Source organism: Drosophila arizonae, chromosome 4, assembly GCF_054131065.1.
Source record: "Drosophila arizonae isolate 15081-1271.41 chromosome 4, UAZ_ARI_1.0, whole genome shotgun sequence".
Lineage (NCBI taxonomy): Eukaryota > Metazoa > Arthropoda > Insecta > Diptera > Drosophilidae > Drosophila > Drosophila arizonae.
Window position 1 is genome coordinate 26,311,856 of NC_142924.1, and position 21,238 is coordinate 26,333,093.

General features: G+C 34.3%; 2 protein-coding genes and 2 long non-coding RNA genes across 10 annotated transcripts in view; 2 read left to right on the forward strand and 2 right to left on the reverse strand.

Annotated features, from left to right (window-relative positions):
- Positions 1-718: 718 nt before the first annotated feature.
- On the reverse strand, positions 719-5,849 carry Tom20 (translocase of outer membrane 20). The gene is made up of 3 exons (XM_089466677.1): positions 5,540-5,849; positions 5,383-5,458; positions 719-1,153 (listed from the first exon to the last, which is right to left on the reverse strand). The coding sequence occupies exons 1-3, from the start codon at positions 5,667-5,669 to the stop codon at positions 850-852; spliced, it is 510 nt and encodes a 169-aa protein (XP_089322803.1). The 5' UTR covers positions 5,670-5,849; the 3' UTR covers positions 719-849.
- A 94-nt stretch (positions 5,850-5,943) lies between these two features.
- Positions 5,944-11,311, forward strand: LOC149269498 (uncharacterized). 2 transcript variants are annotated; one of them, XR_016269664.1, is made up of 5 exons: positions 5,945-6,655; positions 6,742-7,271; positions 7,396-9,974; positions 10,061-10,590; positions 10,718-11,311. It is a non-coding gene; the product is annotated as an uncharacterized LOC149269498 (long non-coding RNA). The 2 variants fall into 2 exon arrangements; XR_016269663.1 differs by having other exon boundaries at positions 5,944-6,655; positions 10,061-11,311.
- Positions 10,058-19,358, reverse strand: LOC149269499 (uncharacterized). The gene is made up of 6 exons (XR_016269668.1): positions 19,272-19,358; positions 19,056-19,207; positions 18,867-18,984; positions 13,206-13,495; positions 12,010-13,132; positions 10,058-11,485 (listed from the first exon to the last, which is right to left on the reverse strand). It is a non-coding gene; the product is annotated as an uncharacterized LOC149269499 (long non-coding RNA).
- A 309-nt stretch (positions 19,359-19,667) lies between these two features.
- Positions 19,668-21,238, forward strand: part of kug (FAT atypical cadherin kugelei) — a 47,671-nt gene continuing 46,100 nt past the window's right edge. For 4 of the 6 annotated variants that reach the window (XR_016269659.1, XM_089466636.1, XM_089466640.1 and 1 more), the window contains exon 1: positions 19,668-19,807. The gene's annotated coding sequence lies outside the window, so the exon portion shown is untranslated. Of the gene's footprint in view, positions 19,808-19,842; positions 19,862-20,003; positions 20,550-21,238 lie in introns of those variants that run through there. The other 2 variants (XM_089466638.1, XM_089466637.1) reach the window with 2 other exon arrangements.

Below are 21,238 nucleotides of genomic sequence, written 5' to 3' on the forward strand. Positions count from 1 at the left end.
CCACTGGCCGTCTTTACTGCGAAATTCAGCTTAACATAGATGCCAATGGCTTAATAAATGGTTCTCTTGAAGAAAACTTTGCAAATGGGCCCAGCCGCCGTCTGTACTGCTAAATTTAATTTGAAACAGTGGGCGATTTCCTTATAAATGTTGCTTCGATGAAAGCTTTTTGTAGATGGACATAATCACCGTTTTTAAAATCGGCTCGACCTCTTAAAGACTCCAATCAAAAATCAAATGAAATTCAATAGGATATTTTGCATTATGGGATAGGGTAAAACAAAGTAATTATGGGCAGCTGGTATTATCTCTGACCTCTAGAATGTAGGAGTAGATGGGCCCAGTTGCCGTTTTACCTATCGACTTAACCTTTTAAAAAATTAAGCGTGATAGGGGAAAACCAAGTTTTCATTTATAGATAGGTCTATCGCGCATCATCTATGACTTTTTGAATGTCAGAGTAGATGGACCCAGTAGCCGTCATTCCTACTGACTCGTGCAAGCATCAAATAAATTAAATTTTTCAGGAGATTCTGCGAATGAAAAACTAATTTGCATTCGATCTTGAAAGGCGGAGGAGTTTTCTTAAAGATCTTTGCACAACTTAAGTAAATCCAAATTTTGAAGATAATAGTTACCAGTCTTGAGGACAATTTGACCGAAATTTATGATGAATAGGTAGCTTGTTGGAGGAATACAATGTAATAACAAATTATGCTTATTACAATCAGTTAAGTTTAAAATTTAATATTCATACATTACACATGTATCGAACTTTATTAAATTATAATATGAAGCCCTTATCTTGTTGAAATCTATATATTAGGCTCCTTTGTTCATTTGTAAGTATTATTCTAAGTCATCAACGGTTGCAGATCCGGAAGTTTCTAAAATATTTGAAGAGCTCTCATTTTGGCTAGAGCGAGTTCCAGCAACCAATCCTTCGCTGGATTCTGCAGGCCTATTACCGAATTCTTGCATTTTGATAATTAACATAGCAAACACTTGAGCCGGTAGAGAGGATTGAAGCACTTGTAGTAATCGAGCGGGCTGACCACACACCACGATTGCATTAGCTAAATGCTCGACACCGCTTTCGAAATCACCACGAGCTATCAAGGTTTCACCTAGCTGAATTTCTTGAAGGAAATATCTGAAAATTATAATAATATTTTAGTCTTACAGTTTAATATGTGTAAAATGTATATAGTTTATATTAAAACCAAATTAACAGGCATTAAAGTAATATAATAAATATCTAAATATTTTAATATCCAAATAATAAATCAATATTAACAGATATGACTCGACAGATATGACAAAAAGAATATAATATGATTTAGCCCTTATACATTTTCTGATGGATATAGATCTAATATTGATCTCGATAGGCTCAGCCCGGCACCTTGTTTAATTCATTGTCTGGGGTATGCGACGGATCCTTTTGCCTGATAAACACACTATATTTTTATTATAAATAGATTATTTTTCAAAAAGTTACGCAAACAGCAAATTTTTTACAGCCCGACACAAACAATTTTAAATTTGTTAGAATCCTAAAATACTTTTAATTTTAAAAGTTTCAGCCTTTTTTCCCATACTTGATTCTTTGCAATTATTTTAAGTTATGAGAATTTGATTTATACAGTGCCGCTCAACTCTCTCTCCCTATAATTTATATTTAATCAATTATCATAGCTCTAGTTGAGGCTGCTCGAGTACGAGAGCTTCACAACCCATCGAGAAACTGATATTTTAAAAGTACTTTGCTGCTTTTCTGCATACACAAGAAAATCATCATGGGTTTATTGATATGTTTACTTTATATTAACATAAAATCACTAAAGACACCTCCAGCTACATTCTCAGCTAGGTTCAATTGGAAAAGTTTTTGGAATACCCGAAATTTGATTAAATTAAACAGTTGTACGATTTTCTGTGACACTAGATTTTCGTACAGTTTGAGGTGTTGCCCTATTTTAAGAAAAATGGTAGTTTTATGAACATTATATTAAACCTTTTTGTACAACCTAACTTTTAAAAAATATTTTGTACAAAAATGTTGCTTACTTCAGAAGTTAAGAGCTAAATTTTAAATTAATATTAGCTGTACGATTTTCAATGACGCACACAAATAATGTATACACAACAAAATGTATATTCCTAATTTGGCTAAGGATATAGGATAGAAATTTTTATAATTGAACCCATTTTCAATGGGAAATCAGGGTATAATGGTTTTGTTAAATGTATGTAACAGGCAGAAGGAGGCGTGGCAGACCCCACAAAATATATATATTCTTGATCAGGGCGACGAGCTGAGTTGATTTGGCCCTGTCCGTCTGTCTGTCCGACCGTCCGTCTGACCATATGTTTGAACGCGTCAATCTCAAAAGAGCTGGAGACTTGACTTTTTTTTCCTAGGTCCGTGTATAGCACGCGCATATCGAGCTTTGCTTTAAATATCGATAACTTGCCCCGTTACTTTGTTATCGATTAAAAACATTATTGAAAACCAGTAATAAATTTATATCTCCTACACCTTTAAAGTTAGATTCTCCAAATTTATGTATTTTATATTTTTAGGTATACTTATATTGCATTTTATACAATTTCGGTTTTTGTTAAAATTTACTCCCCACCCCTAATTCACCACCACACCCACAAATTTGTACTTGTGCTTTGGCAAATACATGCATATCTATGTTATATTCATAATTTGAAAGTTTCATGAAGATAGTCCATCCACAAGAAAAGTTATTAAACAATAGTAGTAAACCATAGTAAACCAACACTGCCGTTAATGCATGTTTATGCGTGCGTACGTATGTCTTATTGAAATATTAGTTGTTCGAAGGGTTGAGGGGATCTCGTAGTCGGACAGTCTCGACTAGAGCTTTCTTACTTGTTATCTTATCAATTCTGTTAATAATTTTTCCATTATTTATTTCACGAAGATGTAACAATACAGACTTAAATATGTAAATAATAGTTTGTTTATTAACATATTTTAAGTCTGTTCCAAAAAACAAATTCGAGTGCGGCCACGAAAACATCCATATGGGAAAAGCTTAAAAATGTAGTTTTGCGTAGACTGCACTTTTAGGTGGGAAATGATGAGTAATCAAAACAATTTTTCTAAAGTTGCATATGAAAACAAGTAAGAACGTTGCAGTCGGGCGATAGCGATTGCAGAAGACTCATTCACAGCCCGAACGCTGCCAACCAGAGAGTATATAGTGCAATTGTCAAGTCTAGTGCGCAACAAAAAACAGGGCATGATCCCATTAAAATTGAAAAATCATCGATAGCTATTGCTATGATCATTGCATCATTGCATTCAAATTACATACATATATAATTTATACAATTTTGACTTTTAATAATATATTTATATCCATATATTGGATACCGGCTTCAAGCTAGCAGCAGATCAGCGCGATTTTCCTATACATGTGCACACACTCATCGTCTGTTCTATGCGTACAGAAGCGCGCCTTTTCTCACATTCTTAGAATTTCGATTGATTTCTGGACTTTCTAGCCGTTACTGTAGTTTTGTCTGATGACGCTGTCTTATTAAGCTCTTCTATTTTAGCAACTAGCTGGTCAAGCAAAGCAGTAGCGAGGATGCTAAAGGCGACGCAAGTAATGTTAGGGTAGGAGGTTCGAAACTTTTCGGTGTTTTTTTTTTTTTTTTCATACATATTTCGTTTTTTATAAAATAGATATTTTATTGGCAAGGTGCGAGCTTGAATGAATGGCACTTAATACTTTTCTTAGTCGAATAATTTTATAAGTTTAAATTTGTTTCTTCTTAAATAGCCCTCAAATATATATACGCAAATACATACATATGTATATGTGTAAGTCTGCACGCATATCATCAAGCATTCCAGCCTTATACACGCGCTCATTTGTATGTGTGTATGTATGCACACATGAATGCGTGCTCTAGCATATTCTAAGAATCTCGCTGCGATTGATTTGTCTTTGCATTGTTTTTGAATTTTCAGCCTATGTGGCGTCATAACAATAATGTGATTTCGTTTTAACTACTGTTGTTCTTGTGCTGCTGTAGGCAGAAGCGCCGGCAATCTTTATTTTAGATATTTTGACATGAACATGCTTTTCGGCTTGGGTGCGAGTTCAAATCCCGCGGAAAACACTTTTTTGTAAATTGCAAATTTTTGTTTTTTATATTTTATTAATTTTATAAAAATGTTTCCTTCCGTGCTATCAATTCCGATTAAGCCTATTTATGTGTAAAAATACATAAATAGATAGCTGACGCATATAAATGCCGCGATTCGGTCACTATAAATGACGATTGCCACGCCCCTAGTGGCCGTAGACTCGTCACTTTTGGCCAGTTCTTAGAACGAGCAACCGGTAACCTAAATGCATAATTTGAATTCTTACGCTCAAAAAATGTGAAAATTACAGGGTATTTTTCGATATGCCACGCCCCTAAAGTGGCGTAAAAATTTATTTTGGCGCATCGATAGAGGAGGCTACCAGTAACTCAACTATCCAAATTTGAAGCTTCTAGCTCTTAAACTGTAGGATATATAAACTTTTGCGGTTTGCCACGCCCCCTATGGGCGGACATACATACATATATCTACCATAGCTCGTTGGCCTTGGGTGGTCAACCCGCGTATATATACCAAATTTCAGGTCTCTGGCGTCAATAGTGTCCAAAATATAGCCGAATTCGATAAATCACTATATCTTTAGGTCCGATTTGCCACGCCCCTAGTGGGCGTAGATATATAATTTTTTCACCCATCTTTATAGAATTAAAGCATCAGCTTACGTGCAAAATTTCAGCATTCTAGGTTTATAACTTTAGAAAATATAGTTTTATTCGATTTGCCACGCCTCCAATGGGCGGAGATATATCCGCCATAGCTCGTGATCTTGGGTGGTCGACGCGGACCTACATACCAAATTTCAGCTTTCTAGCTCTTCAACAAACATGATTTCTGGTATATCGGAAAATGCATTTTCCGATTTGCCACGCCCCTAGAGGGCGGATCGGGAAAATTTTAACACTTTATAAATCGGAGATATACACGAGTATGTGTTCCGAATTTCAAGTCTCTAGCTTCAATAGCGCCAAAATAGATTGCGTTCATACGGACAGACAGACGGACAGCAAGACGGACATTGCACAAAACCAATATACTCTTTTAGTCTAAAAATTAGTTTAAGCGTAAGACCAAATTTTATGCTCTGAAGAACTTTACAGAGCCATACAAATACCTTAATATACATGACTAATCCTTTTGAACTTGCCGTTATAGGAATTGTATGTGTATACGAAGCGTACACACGTGCATCCTGTATTATGTAATATAGAAATTCAATAGTTCATTACCTTTCTATAGATTCATGGTCATTCAAATTTGGCATTCCCTGCTTTGCAGATCCCACCTTACGGTTACGCCGGCGACCTGTTTTAATGTTATTCATATATATGTATGTATATAATATATATTATACATAAGACATTGCGTGTTTCAGAATTTACTTACGATCGCGCACTTTTTTTTTGTAGTCTGGTTCACTACGGCGTTTGTTGTCAAAATAAATGCAATATCCAATGAACAACGTTCCAGCCAAACCTGCTGCAATTCCAATTGCAGTTTTGTTTATTTCAATCATAATTCCGTAGCTTTTTTACTCCATGAACCACACTATAGCTGCCAAGTAATCGATGTACGAGTCGATAGTATCGATTGCTTTAAAAATCGATGAGACGTTTAAGGTGAAATGTGACTCACGATATTTTCCAATAAATTTAGCGTTGTGTTAATAACAATTCAAAATGCAAACAAATCAAATTAATGGAATTGGAACAAATTTTTGTTATATACACTATGACAAGATTTTCTCAACACAAATGTGGGAGATGTAATGATAAACAAAAAATAGTAACTTTATATATTAAATTTTTAATCTATCTATATATATAAAAGAAAGTTGTGTAAAAGTGAAGACTGCTTATAACTTGATTTGGGCTGAACCAATTTTCATGGTTTTTGATTTGTTGGATTTGTCTCCGCAACGAGCTTAGTATAGGGTCTTAAAAATACTGAAAAAATTTGCCGAATACTTGAAAAACGCGGTTTTTTCCCCAAATGTTCAAATTTTTTTTATACCCAGTAGGCTTGGTAACAGTTTTGACAATAGTGTAGAAGTAAATAAACAAATGTAGTCAGTCAGTCTACGGTCTCCTGACCTCGAGCAGACCTGACTCAAAAAAAAAAAAAAAAAAAAAAAAAAAAAAAAAAAAAATTTCAAATCAAAAGGAAAAATATTTCAAATCAAAAATCTGCAAAAAATCAAAAGATTAAAACCTGACTGTTCAAAAAATAAATAAAAAATTAAAAATTCGAAATTAAAAAAAAAAAAAGGTAATTATTAAAAAGTGTATTTTTGGCTTTTTATATTTTCGGACTTTTAAACTTTATAAATATTTCAAATCAAAAATCTGCAAAAATTAAAAAAAAAATCAAAAGATTAAAACCTAACAATCAAAAATAAATAAAAAATTCAAAATTCAAAATTCGAAATTAAAAAAAAAAAAGTTAATTATTAAAAATTGTATTTTTGGACTTTTACAAAAGCTAAATATCTCGAAAGTTCAGGTATTTGTTTGTCTCAAACATAAATTTGTGTAAATTATTTATATTTATATTTCTCGATTGTTTTATATGGTTTTGTGCGAGGGCAGTATTACTATTAATAAAAATGCCGCGTCCTAGAAGATCTAATCTTTCCCGGCGGACCCATAATGCAATTAGGCAACGGAATAGCGCGAGTCAATTATCTGACGAAGAGCGAGAAATCGCCCGAGAAAGGCTCCGCGTTAGTACCCAGGGAAGAAGGGCCTTAATTCGTGCTTCTCAAAGAGAGGCAGCCCGTGAAATGGCAATAAGAAATGGTTCAAGGATTGATTTGAATCGAGCAGCGTTTCGATATGATTGCACCATTGATTACAGCTTGAATCGTTTAGTTTGCATTGGTCCAATGGACGTTGTTTGCTAGCATTGTGGCGCATTGAAGTTTGCTGGTGAAACGCCCGGTTTGTGCTGCCTTAGTGGTAAAGTGACATTGCCATTAGCGGTCACCATAGCCATTGCGTTCCCTGCTTTATGGCGAAACACTAGAATCACGACATTTTCTAGCGAGCACTCAAAAATACAATGCCTGTTTCCAAATGACATAATTTGGGGCGGAAAATATTGGAGACGGATATTTAAGGTAATTTACGTTAAAAATTTTATTTTCTATGACTGCCAAAAAAAAATTTTGAATAATGTAGTTTGTTAGATTTCTGTAAATAGTGTTTGTAAATATAACTATAACTATGGCTTTGAATTTAAAGATTCAAGGCCAGATTTGCCATCGCATTGGATCATTGCAACCTATTGAAGATGCACAGCAAAAATTCTTGCAAATATACTTCATGGGCAATATGGAAGAACAACTTGACCGGCGTCAAGAAATGAACACAGCTATGAAAAGAGCAATTCTCCATGATTTGCATGCTTAGAAATTTAAACCAACCAAAACTGTGCAATGGAACGCGTTTGGTGATAAGAAAACTGATGAGCAATGTGATTCACGCGTTGATACTCAAAGGAAAATTTAAAGATGAGGAAGTTCTTATTCCTAGGATTCCGATGAGCTCAACAGATATGCCCTTTGAATTTAAACGAATTCAATTCCCGCTTCGTCTTGCCTTCGCCATGACGATCAACAAGTCACAGGGCCAATCTTTGACTATTTGTGGCCTCAATCTAGAAAATGCGTGTTTTTCTCATGGTCAATTGTACGTGGCATGCTCACGTGTTGGCAAACGATCCGCATTATTTGTTCTTGCACCCGACCAAAAAACGAAGAATGTCGTTTACAACAAGGTGCTTGAATGAAAATCCGATTAATAAATTTATCAGTGTATCCCAGCCTGAACAACATAGCTTTCAACAATTTTTTACCTAGAAATAATATAGAGGGCAATGCAACGTTTGCCGGGCCAGCTAGTCTATATATATAAAAGAAAGTTGTGTAAAAGTGAAGACTGCTTATAACTTGATTTGGGCTGAACCAATTTTCATGGTTTTTGATTTGTTGGATTTGTCTCCGCAACGAGTTTAGTATAGGGTCTTAAAAATACTGAAAAAATTTGCCGAATACTTGAAAAACGCGGTTTTTTCCCCAAATGTTCAAATTTTTTTTATACCCAGTAGGCTTGGTAGCAGTGACAGTTTTGACAATAGTGTAGAAGTAAACAAGTAAGAAAACTCTAGTCGAGAGTGCTCGACTAGATACTACCCTGAACCCAACAAATAAAAATGCTCATTTAGTATGGCTGAAATTTCAATTTCGATGTATTTAAAAATATAAATAAAATACCAAACTCATTTAATAAAATATAAAAATATTTTGAAATAATTAAAAAAAAATTAACATCAGTTGCATCGACCGGGATTCGAACCGCGACTCTTCGGTCGAGCGTCATGCTGCTAACACACTAGGCCACCTCACTCCTGCTAGTGGCGCTGGCAAAACTCAAATAGATTTACTGCTGCAGCGCCATCTACCAAAACTAAATGAAACTAACTGCTGATGTGATTCTAAGAATCTGCTAGAATAACCAAACTATTAAAAACGCACATAAAGTATAGTTAAAATTTCAATTTCGGTGTATTTAAAAATATAAATTAAATAGAAAACGTATTTATGAAAATATAAAAATATTTTGAAACAATTAAAAAAAAAAAACATCAGTGTTGCACCGATCGGGATTCGAACCGCGACTTCTTGATCGAGCGTCATGCACCTAACACACTAGGCCACCCCACTCCTGCTGGTGGCGCTGGCAAAACTCAAATAGATTCACTGCTGCAGCGCCATCTACCAAAACTAAACGAAACTAACAGCTGATGTGATTCAACGAATGTTTTTGTTGTAGCTGCTGCACGTGCGTTTGTTAATTGGCCAAATATTTGATTATTTTTTATAAATTTTTGACTGAACGGAATTTAATGAAACTTTCAGCATATGATCTACATATTATATTGAATATTTGAGAAATTTGAAAAAAGAAAAATCATTCACAATTAGCTATAGAGGCACCTGATTTGAACTTGAATGTTTTTACTCGATAAAAACATAACGGGATGATTTATCGAATTTTAAAAGCAAACTCGACGTCCGCGCTGTATATACGGTCATTTAAAAAAAAAATTCAAGTCTCTAGCTCTTATATCTTCGGAAATCGACGCGTTCAAACATACGGACAGACGGACAGACGGACAGACGGACAGACGGACGGACGGACAGACGGACAGACGGACAGACAGACAGACGGACAGGGCTAAATCGACTCAGCTCGTCGCCCTGATCAAGAATATATATACTTTGTGGGGTCTGCCACGCCTCCTTCTGCCTGTTACATACATTTCAACAAAACCATTATACCCTGATTTCCCATTTTCAATGGGTTCAGGGTATAAAAAACAAATGTAGTCAGTCAGTCTACGGTCTCCTGACCTCGAGCAGACCTGACTATTCAAAAAAAAAAAAAAAAAAAAAAAAAAAAAAATTTTCAAATCAAAAGGAAAAATATTTCAAATCAAAAATCTGCAAAAAATCAAAAGATTAAAACCTGACTGTTCAAAAAATAAATAAAAAATTAAAAATTCGAAATTAAAAAAAAAAAAGGTAATTATTAAAAAGTGTATTTTTGGCTTTTTATATTTTCGGACTTTTAAACTTTATAAATATTTCAAATCAAAAATCTGCAAAAATTAAAAAAAAAAATCAAAAGATTAAAACCTAACAATCAAAAATAAATAAAAAATTCAAAATTCAAAATTCGAAATTAAAAAAAAAAAAAAGTTAATTATTAAAAATTGTATTTTTGGACTTTTACAAAAGCTAAATATCTCGAAAGTTCAGGTATTTGTTTGTCTCAAACATAAATTTGTGTAAATTATTTATATTTATATTTCTCGATTGTTTTATATGGTTTTGTGTGAGGGCAGTATTACTATTAATAAAAATGCCGCGTCCTAGAAGATCTAATCTTTCCCGGCGGACCCATAATGCAATTAGGCAACGGAATAGCGCGAGTCAATTATCTGACGAAGAGCGAGAAATCGCCCGAGAAAGGCTCCGCGTTAGTACCCAGGGAAGAAGGGCCTTAATTCGTGCTTCTCAAAGAGAGGCAGCCCGTGAAATGGCAATAAGAAATGGTTCAAGGATTGATTTGAATCGAGCAGCGTTTCGATATGATTGCACCATTGATTACAGCTTGAATCGTTTAGTTTGCATTGGTCCAATGGACGTTGTTTGCTAGCATTGTGGCGCATTGAAGTTTGCTGGTGAAACGCCCGGTTTGTGCTGCCTTAGTGGTAAAGTGACATTGCCATTAGCGGTCACCATAGCCATTGCGTTCCCTGCTTTATGGCGAAACACTAGAATCACGACATTTTCTAGCGAACACTCAAAAATACAATGCCTGTTTCCAAATGACATAATTTGGGGCGGAAAATATTGGAGACGGATATTTAAGGTAATTTACGTTAAAAATTTTATTTTCTATGACTGCCAAAAAAAAATTTTGAATAATGTAGTTTGTTAGATTTCTGTAAATAGTGTTTGTAAATATAACTATAATAACTATGGCTTTGAATTTAAAGATTCAAGGCCAGATTTGCCATCGCATTGGATCATTGCAACCTATTGAAGATGCACAGCAAAAATTCTTGCAAATATACTTCATGGGCAATATGGAAGAACAACTTGACCGGCGTCAAGAAATGAACACAGCTATGAAAAGAGCAATTCTCCATGATTTGCATGCTTAGAAATTTAAACCAACCAAAACTGTGCAATGGAACGCGTTTGGTGATAAGAAAACTGATGAGCAATGTGATTCACGCGTTGATACTCAAAGGAAAATTTAAAGATGAGGAAGTTCTTATTCCTAGGATTCCGATGAGCTCAACAGATATGCCCTTTGAATTTAAACGAATTCAATTCCCGCTTCGTCTTGCCTTCGCCATGACGATCAACAAGTCACAGGGCCAATCTTTGACTATTTGTGGCCTCAATCTAGAAAATGCGTGTTTTTCTCATGGTCAATTGTACGTGGCATGCTCACGTGTTGGCAAACGATCCGCATTATTTGTTCTTGCACCCGACCAAAAAACGAAGAATGTCGTTTACAACAAGGTGCTTGAATGAAAATCCGATTAATAAATTTATCAGTGTATCCCAGCCTGAACAACATAGCTTTCAACAATTTTTTACCTAGAAATAATATAGAGGGCAATGCAACGTTTGCCGGGCCAGCTAGTATAAAAATAAAGTAAAAATGTGCCTTCAACAAAATTATAAAATAAAACGAGAATGTTACCGATACTCATGTCCCAAATATTGCTGATCCATTTTCCGATTTGCCATACCTTTAATACATACATATATATAAAAATTAAAATATACTTATTAAATTTTGAGATTCTATACAGTACAACATTTTACAGTAGACTTAAACATGTCTCTTTTTGGGTCATGACGCCCAGTGCTATAAGGCCCATGGGCATTAAGACTCATATTTTTGCGTCATAAAGCCCACGGGCGTAATGACACTTTTAAAGTAAAAATCAATAAAAATAAAGATCTTCTCAAAGATTTAGAGAGCAAAAACATTTCCGTACTATCATTTTTTAGTTATTTCCTAAATGAAAATTATGACTTAAAGACCAGCTTTGAATATAAAGAGTTATCTTCAGATTCTGAAGAGGCGGAAATTGACAGCAATTTCCACCTCAGTTAAATGACTGACTTTCAGAGTGTCATGCGTTATGTCACATTTAAAAGGGTCATTACACCCGTGGTCTTTATGACGCAATGCTTATCTATATAAATCGAATCCGAATACAAAATGTAGCAACTAAATTGCTGTTGCATTACTAATATACAGATATACATTTATATATATAACAATTGGAGCGTTGAAAATTGTAAAATAGGCCGTGAATAAGTATTCTTCAGTCGGTAATGACCGGTAATGGCCGGTTGAAAATGTGAATTTGTGAATATATACACATGTGCACATATATCAGCTAGAAGAAGGAGAAGAGTCCATATCTGTATTCTTGAGTGGAGGATCTTAGTTCATCTAGGATTTAGTCAAAAAGAATAAAGCATAAAAGAAATGTAAAGTTAAACAGCATAAATTCACAAAAAAATTAAGTATTCATTTGAATTATTAAAGCGCAAAATGGCATTGAAACTATGTACATAAGTCGAAAACGGTTTGAGTGAAAGAGTATGCTTGTAAATATATGATCGGAAAATTCAGCCGGCGAAAGGAGAATTGAGGGAGTTAATAAATTGAGTTGCTAAGTTTAAAAAAGCCACAAAAGTCTTCATACATGCAGCAAATAAAAAAAAAATGAAAAGGCTCTGGTCAAGACCGCTCGACTAGGAGATACCCTGAACCCTCTAAGCTGATATTCTAACCATTCTGCACTTCTTTTATTTAGACATACATACACATGCACCGCTTGGGATGCGCTGCAGTTTGGGCAATATTATGACAATTTACAGTGCTTATCATAATTATAGCCCACTGTTAATCCACTTTTACGAATCGGCTGAAAATTTTTCCCAAATGGCATATTTCCTCAAAATCTTCAAAAATGAGTAATTCAATATTTCAATTATGAATGGCAAAAAACTTTTTCTTTTAAAATTACCGATTTAATAACAATTTAATTAATAATAAAAATAAGAAATCTTAAAAAGGAGTAAAAAACAAAGAAAAACAGCACCATTTGCTGTATCAAAATTTTAGCCCATATTCATATTTTGGTAAAAAAAATCCGAATTCGTTGGGGATTGATGGAAAAACTAATGTCAATACTTAGTCCGGCCTCCATTTGTCTTAGTTAACTCAAAAATTCTCTTACTCATTGAAACCACTAAATTTAACAAAAGGTCCTTTTCGAAACTTTGCGTTTTAAGATATCCAACAGTCTCCAATTGGCGATTTTTGGCATACACACGTCTTGTTAGATTACCCCAGACATTTTCTATCGGGTTGAGATCTGAAAAACATGCTGGCCAGTTAAGGACATCAACATATCATTCCTCCAAACAATCCTTTGTACGTTTGCTCACACGGATTCTGGCATTATCCTATTGGAAAACCATTGGTTTCTCACGTAATTCCCTTAAATATGGAATGAGACTACTATCCAGAGTCTGAATATACTCTTCACGGTTCATTCGGCTCGATACAAACTTATTTTCCAAGGTACCAAATGAACAAAATGTACCCCAAATCATGACGGAGCCACCTCCAAAGTCTGTCCTTGAAAAAACATAGAATCCTTCCTCAAATCATGCTAATAAGTATCAAACCCATCAGGACCATCCAGGTTAAACTTCTTCCCATCAGAAAATATGACCTGTTAGGGTAAAAATAAATAAATATACTGTAAGCCAAGAGACGATGACTCAAACGCGCGTATGTCAAATCGGTCGCAGTAATCGCTGTTTTTAAAATATCCGCGTGGTATACGCGGACCTAGAAAAAAATTTTTAAGTCTCTAGCTCTTATATCTATGGTTTCTAAAATCACCGACCCAGCAGCGCACAAAAATTGAAATTTGTTTGCGACGGGAGTGTTTTCTTTTGAGTGAAGGGCGTACCTAAATCATAAAAGCGTTTGTCAGGCTCATGCAAATAACCTCCAACGACCGAGCCGAGCAAATACGAAGTACAGAGGTCAACCAACTTAACCCTTTCTGCTGTAGTAAAGTTTGTCCTACATGTACAGTGACGAACTAAATTATTGGCTTTAAAGGCTTTAAACTTTTATAGCAATTTTTCAAATATTTTGAAACGTTTTTTAATGAAACAAAAAATTAACCAAATAGAATAGAGGATCTTTCAAGTTACACAACAAAAATATTCCGAAAAACTTCATCGTACATTTTTTTAAAATTAAATAACCAAAAAAAAAACCTAAATTTTGCTGAACAAAATTATTGGAACACTTAGTATTTTTTGGGTTTTTTTTTTTTTTAACAATTTGACCGCAAATTTGAATTTAAATATAAAAAGTTTGGTAAGAATTTAGCATATTTTTTTACTTTTCTTAATAATGGCACCTAAGCTAAAAGAGACATCGATAGCTCAGAGAAAAATGATCCTGCATTTGGATGATCAAGGCAAATTTTATGCATAAACCAGAGAGATAATAGAAAGAAACCGATTTTCTATTCGAAGCTACGTGCAGCGCTCCAAGGAAGCCCGCAATCTGCAAAATTCATAAACATACAGGTCGCCTTTAGTTGTTGAACAGCCATGAATGCAGGAAAATCGTTCGAAAGGTGCATGTGAATCCCAAAATAACATCTGCACAGATTTCTGCTGAAGTTACAAAAGAAACGGGGAACGATATGCACCCGATTACGATACGAAGAGTACTGCACATGGCCAAATACAAAGTGCGTATGGCTAGACGAAAACCGTGCATCAAAGGTGCTTATAAAAAAGCGTTTGGAGTACGCTAAGGAAAATTTTAGCAAGCCATCTGATTATTGAAGTCAAGGCTTCTTCTGTGATGAGTGGAAATTCAATATATTTCGATCGGATGGGCGTTAAACTGCTTAGAAAATGCCGAATACTTCGTTTCACAAAATCAAAATTACGCCAAGCCTTAAGCATAGTGGTTGTGGGGCGATGGTCTGGGGTTACATATCTGCTGCAGGTGTGCCCGAATTGGTATTTGTAGACGGTATAATAGACAAACATTTGTATCTAAATATTTTGAGTGATAACTTTAAAAAAAAAATTCTGAAAAGCTACAACTACCAAGCTCGTTCACATTTCAACATGACAATGACAACAAGCATTCTGCCCATATCGTCAAAATATGGCTACCACCCATGTGTTACCGCACTCACCACAATCTCCAGACCTAAATAGAATTGAACGCTTGTGGAAAGAATTGGATAGGCGCATCTCAAATCGGGTAATAACAAAACAAGTCGACCTAAAACAAGCTCTTATTGAGGAATGGCAAAAAATTAGTGGAGACGTCACTCAAAAATAATTTTTTTCGATGCCAAACCTATTATTAGCCATTATTAAGGTTTAAAAGATACATACCCAATGTTAATTATAGTTATTATCAAATTTTTTCATAACATTTTTATGTTTTTTTATTTTTTGTTTTTAGTGTGCCAATAATTTTGTTCAGCAAAATCGAGGTTTATTTTTGGTTATTGAATTTTTTAAAAAAGTGCGTTAAAGTTTTTCGCAATAATTTTACTGTATAATTTAATAAATACCCAATTCTATTTAGTAAATTTTTTGTTTCACTAAAAAAACGTTAAATAAAAACAATTACAAAATTGCTTTAAAATTTAAAAACCTTGCTGTGCCAATAATTTAGTTTGTCACTGTATAGTGTATGTGTTCTCTGATTAGTGTTACCATTTTCCTGCTATTTGCAGTTGAAAAAGGTCAGATCTGGCCAGTAAAAAGCTAAGTTGGCAGCCCTGTTATTTCGCCGTCTGTCTCACTTTGGGAAAATTAATTTTAATAGTGTGAACATTTTTTTCGCCTTTGTGCAAAAAATAAATAAAAATTATAAAACTCAGACGAAGTATGAGTGTCAATAATTTCTGCAATTGGTTGTTGCCTTTTGTCAAGGACTTTGAAAATAAAAATCTATTTGCAGTTTTTAATAACTTTGAAAATATGGGGAATGTAACTTAGTTGGTTTTGGTTTGATTTTTCTTCTGGTATTATTTTATGAACTTTTGCTTTATTTCAGCTATTGGTACTTTTTCAAGGAAATCTATTGGGGTTCATGTCAAAATAACATCGAAAACATGTACAATATAAGACTTTATCGGCCGTGTTTAGCTCGTATACAAATAACTTCGAAAATCCGGGCAGTATAAGACTTTACTGGATGTGTCTCCTTATTTATACCCCTGCTTCACCAGGCATTGGGAATTGAAATTCATTTTTCATATCTGGAGTGTTCTAGGGAAATTTAAATAAAAGAAAAGATTTGTATTTATATTTTAGCAACCATCTACATTCAGTTTGGCACTTGGAAATTTGCATTTTTTATTAGACTCATTCACGAAAGTGAAATGAGTATACTGGTTTTGTGCAATGTCCGTCTTGCTGTCCGTCCGTCTGTTCGTATGAACGCAATCTATTTTGGCGCCATTGAAGCTAGAGACTTGAAATTCGGAACATATACTCGTGTATATCTCCGATTTATAAAGTGTTAAAATTTTCCCGATCCACCCACTAGGGGCGTGGCAAATCGGAAAATGCATTTTCCGATATACCAGAAATCATGTTTGTTGAAGAGCTAGAAAGCTGAAATTTGGTATGTAGGTCCGCGTCGACCACCCAAGATCACGAGCTATGGCGGATATATCTCCGCCCATTGGAGGCGTGGCAAATCGGATAAAACTATATTTTCTAAAGTTATAAACCTAGAATGCTGAAATTTTGCACGTAAGCTGATGCTTCAATTCTATAAAGATGGGTGAGAAAATTATATATCTACGCCCACTAGGGGCGTGGCAAATCGGACCTAAAGATATAGTGATTTATCGAATTCGGCTATATTTTGGACACTATTGACGCCAGAGACCTGAAATTTGGTATATATACACGGGTTCACCACCCAAGGCCAACGAGCTATGGTAGATATATGTATGTCCGCCCATAGGGGGCGTGGCAAACCGCAAAAGTTTATATATCCTACAGTTTAAGAGCTAGAAGCTTCAAATTTGGATAGTTGAGTTACTGGTAGCCTCCTCTATCGATGCCCCAAAATAAATTTTTACGCCACTTTAGGGGCGTGGCATATCGAAAAATACCCTGTAATTTTCACATTTTTTGAGCGTAAGAATTCAAATTATGCATTTAGGTTGCCGGTTGCTCGTTCTAAGAACTGGCCAAAAGTGACGAGTCTACGGCCACTAGGGGCGTGGCAATCGTCATTTATAGTGACCGAATCGCGGCATTTATATGCGTCAGCTATCTATTTATGTATTTTTACACATAAATAGGCTTAATCGGAATTGATAGCACGGAAGGAAACATTTTTATAAAATTAATAAAATATAAAAAACAAAAATTTGCAATTTACAAAAAAATGTTTTCCGCGGGATTTGAACTCGCACCCAAGCCGAAAAGCATGTTCATGTCAAAATATCAAAAATAAAGATTGCCGGCGCTTCTGCCTACAGCAGCACAAGAACAACAGTAGTTAAAACGAAATCACATTATTGTTATGACGCCACATAGGCTGAAAATTCAAAAACAATGCAAAGACAAATCAATCGCAGCGAGATTCTTAGAATATGCTAGAGTACGCATTTATGTGTACATACATACACACATACAAATGAGCGCGTGTATAAGGCTGGAATGCTTGATGCTATGCGTGCAGACTTACATATATACATATGTATCTATTTGAGGGCTATTTAAGAAGAAACAAATTTAAACTTATAAAATTATTCGACTAAGAAAAGTATTAAGTGCAAAATATGTTTGAAAAAAAAAAAAAAAAAAAAAAAATTTCGATGAGGTTCGAGCCTCCTACTCTAACAATACTTGCGTCGCCCTTAGCACCCTCGCCACTGCTTTGCTTGACCAGCTAGTTGCTAAAATAGAATAGCTTAATAAGAGAGCGTCATCAGAAAAATCTACAGTAACGGCTAGGAAGTCCAGAAATCAATCGAAATTCAAAGGATGTGAGAAAAGGCGCGCTTCTGTCTGTACGCATAGAATAGACGATGAGTCGCGCTGATCTGCTGCTAGCTCGAAGCCGGTATTCAAGATATGGATATATATATATATATATATGTAACAGGCAACACTCATTCAACAAATGCAATATTATTTTAATTAAAACTTATAAAATAAAACCTTTCACATCAAGTAAGAAAGCTCTAGCCGAGATTGCTTGACTACGAGATCCCCTGATACGATAATTTCTGTTGAGTTTTTTAGTCTTTTGCTGAGAGTCTTTGTGTGACCGAAAATCGTATTAGTCTTTACTCGACTGTTATTTGAGAGCGTCACACTAATGAGTCATTGCAATGCGTTTACCGAAACCGATTCTAAACAAAACAAAGAGTGCCGCTCAGAGCGAGATCGTGTCTGCACAATTTTTTCGGTTATGATACGAAGCAGAGCATATACATACAAAGAAACGATCAACTCTTATTTGCGAGCTCTGTAAAATTGATATTCATGCATTTGCCAAAGCACAAGTCTCTAGTATTTGAAATACGCCTTTTAAAAATATGTGGGTTAGGTGTTGAATAATGGGGTTGGGGGTAAAATTTGACAAAAACCGAAACATATACATATAAATCTACATTAAATTTGGCGACTCTAGCCATCCAGATGTAGCAGATAAAAATTTATTACTGGTTTTCGATAATGTTTTTAATCGATAACAAATTAACGGGACAATTTATCGATATTTAAAACAGAACTCGATATGTGCGTGCTATACACGGACCTAGGAAAAAAAATTTCAAGTCTCTAGCTCTTATATCTTCTGAGATCGACGGACAAAAAAGCTGATGGTTTTTGCTTGGATTTGATTGATATATTAATATATTTTTAGTAACTAGATGAATTTCTTCAACCGTGGCAAGCCGTATCTGTAAAGTTTTACGCTATATAGGTTTTACCTGACGCTCGAAATTGAGTAAGCATATCAATATTAATTTTATTGCGTAGTTATGTGTTTACAGTATTGACCTGAATTAAACTTCTTACCACTTGCGCGTTCGACCATGGCAGGGAAAGCAATGCCATTGCAAAAGTGGCCAAGCCCTACATTTTTTATTTCCTCCCGAATACAACAATTTTCACTATTTGAAAATTTACCGGCAACCTATTAATTAAAACATGAATTTAGTTAACATATAAATTTTTGTACTAAATGCTATCAAATGAGTTTCATACATTCTATCTTGTTTTATCGAAACACTAGAAAACCGGGACAATTTCGTGTCAGGTCGGGACACCGGAACATTACCTCCAAAAGCGGGACATATCCCGGAATTCCAGGACGGATGGTCACCTTAATGGCCCATATCCCTTGGAATGAGAATGCACTATATTTTATTTTCGGCATTATTGACTATTATGTTACTTGTATTCTTGGAAATATAAACTTACATCTAAAGAAGTACACCAAACAAACGGAGAAACAAGTAATATTGCCTTTTAAAAGAAGCTCGAGTACAGATGTTCGATGTTACACGCTGTAATGTTAGCTTGCAGACAAATGTTAATGCACCCGTTTTGTTAACATTGAGAACCACACACACAGATGCTATCATCACTGTTAAAAGACAATCCTGGCTAACATGTTATAAACTGCTCTCTTTGGTATGGTCTGTTAATGTTGGCTTGGTGGGCAAACGAGATTGATAGTGTTCGTTTATGTATGAGCATCGAGTGAGAAACCCACAGTTAGTTACATACTCTGACGCGGCTCGTACGTGTGATTTTCTGCGGCGGACGATATTTAATAAACGGTGTCTACGTTACATATAGATATACAATAGTTTTGGTTTTAATAATCACAAATGCAATATGTTTGATGTGGTTTCTGTGACCTAGTGAATATTTGAAAAGTATGAAAGTGATTTTAAAAAATACGCATGTGACATATCTTATCACCAATGCTTACACGCAAAGCAAATACATAGGTACAAAGCCATGTTCTTATGCATATAAATACATGTACATGTATGCATTTATATGTATGTATGTATATTTAGAATTTGTGAATTTGTAAAACCATTTTGAATGGGCTCAGCTTGTTTAAATGTTTTGAATTCAATTAATAGGCTAATAAATTATTGGGTTTTTTTTTGTTTAGAAATAAACAGAAAGTAAATGTTTAAGATTTTGTAAGCTACTTTCAAATCTTAAGTCATTGAAAATACTTAAATTTGTTTGTTTTATTTTCTTTACTTTACATGTGTATGTATGCTTGATTTTTTTGTACATTGTATACATATACATCCATACAGACTTCGATTATGTGAACCTAGTTAAGCTTGTGAAATTATGGTAACACGGCTAAGCATTCGTATATATGTATGTATATATGTACATATGTATTACTTAGTCTTTTCGTCCCGTTTTCTTGATTTATTACTTGAATTGAAGTTATGTTATTTCAATTACATGTACATGTAATGTGAACTCAGAAAATCTGGCAACGCTGTGATCGTCAAGTTAGTGGAAAATACTCGATAACTACCGATCTACCTCCGTTAACTCCATTGACGATAACAGTAATATGTTTGCTATACGTCGCGTACGGGAGAGAGAATATGCCTTTAAACCATTTTGGATCATAACAAATAAATAATAATAATGCATTACATTTCAATGTATACAAGAAATAGAAAATTTGTTTAATTTTTAAAAAGTCTAATATATGTATGTATATAAATTGTATTAAAACTATGTCCTGTTCATTTGACCCTACCATAACTTATTTTATGAAATATATCATTTTATGCATTCAAACACGCCAATACTAATTCAAGTAAAATAAATGTACTGTGGTTACCTGTCGAAACGTAACGCAACAGAAAACTTAGCTCTCAAACTTAACTCTCAAGAATCGACGTCACACAGTTTAATTCGTTTCTACATATGTACATATGTATATGTACATATTTATGAATGTATGTACATGTCAAAAGTGAGCCCAAAAGCGAATCCATATAAATATGAATGATATGTATGTACATATGTGTGAGTGTTCAATATTTGTACACACTTATGATATAAAATGAAAAAATATTAGGGTCAATAAGGTGAAGTACAGAACGTCTTAGTAATTAGGTGCAATATATACATATTATAATACCTATGGGACAAATAAAAGTGACGTTACTTTGAATGCTATTGTGATTTATGCCAATATACAGTTATAAATCATATGTATATAAAAAAAAAAAAAAAAAAAAAAAAAAAAAAAAAAATTATTAAAATTTCCAATACAAAAGTATATAAATTAATTAAAAATAGTGGATTTATTAACAATTAAATAAAGAAATGATCAAATAAAACAAAATATATACATAATACAATCTTTTTATTAATAAAACGACTAAAGTAAA

Coding starts and splice junctions, on each gene's coding strand:
- Tom20 (XM_089466677.1), bottom strand. CDS start 5,669: ATGATTGAAATAAACAAAACTGCAATTGGAATTGCAGCAGGTTTGGCT. Junction 5,459..5,539: donor CAAAAAAAAAGTGCGCGATC/GTAAGTAAATTC, acceptor ACATTAAAACAG/GTCGCCGGCGTAACCGTAAG. Junction 1,154..5,382: donor GACCATGAATCTATAGAAAG/GTAATGAACTAT, acceptor TATAATTTTCAG/ATATTTCCTTCAAGAAATTC.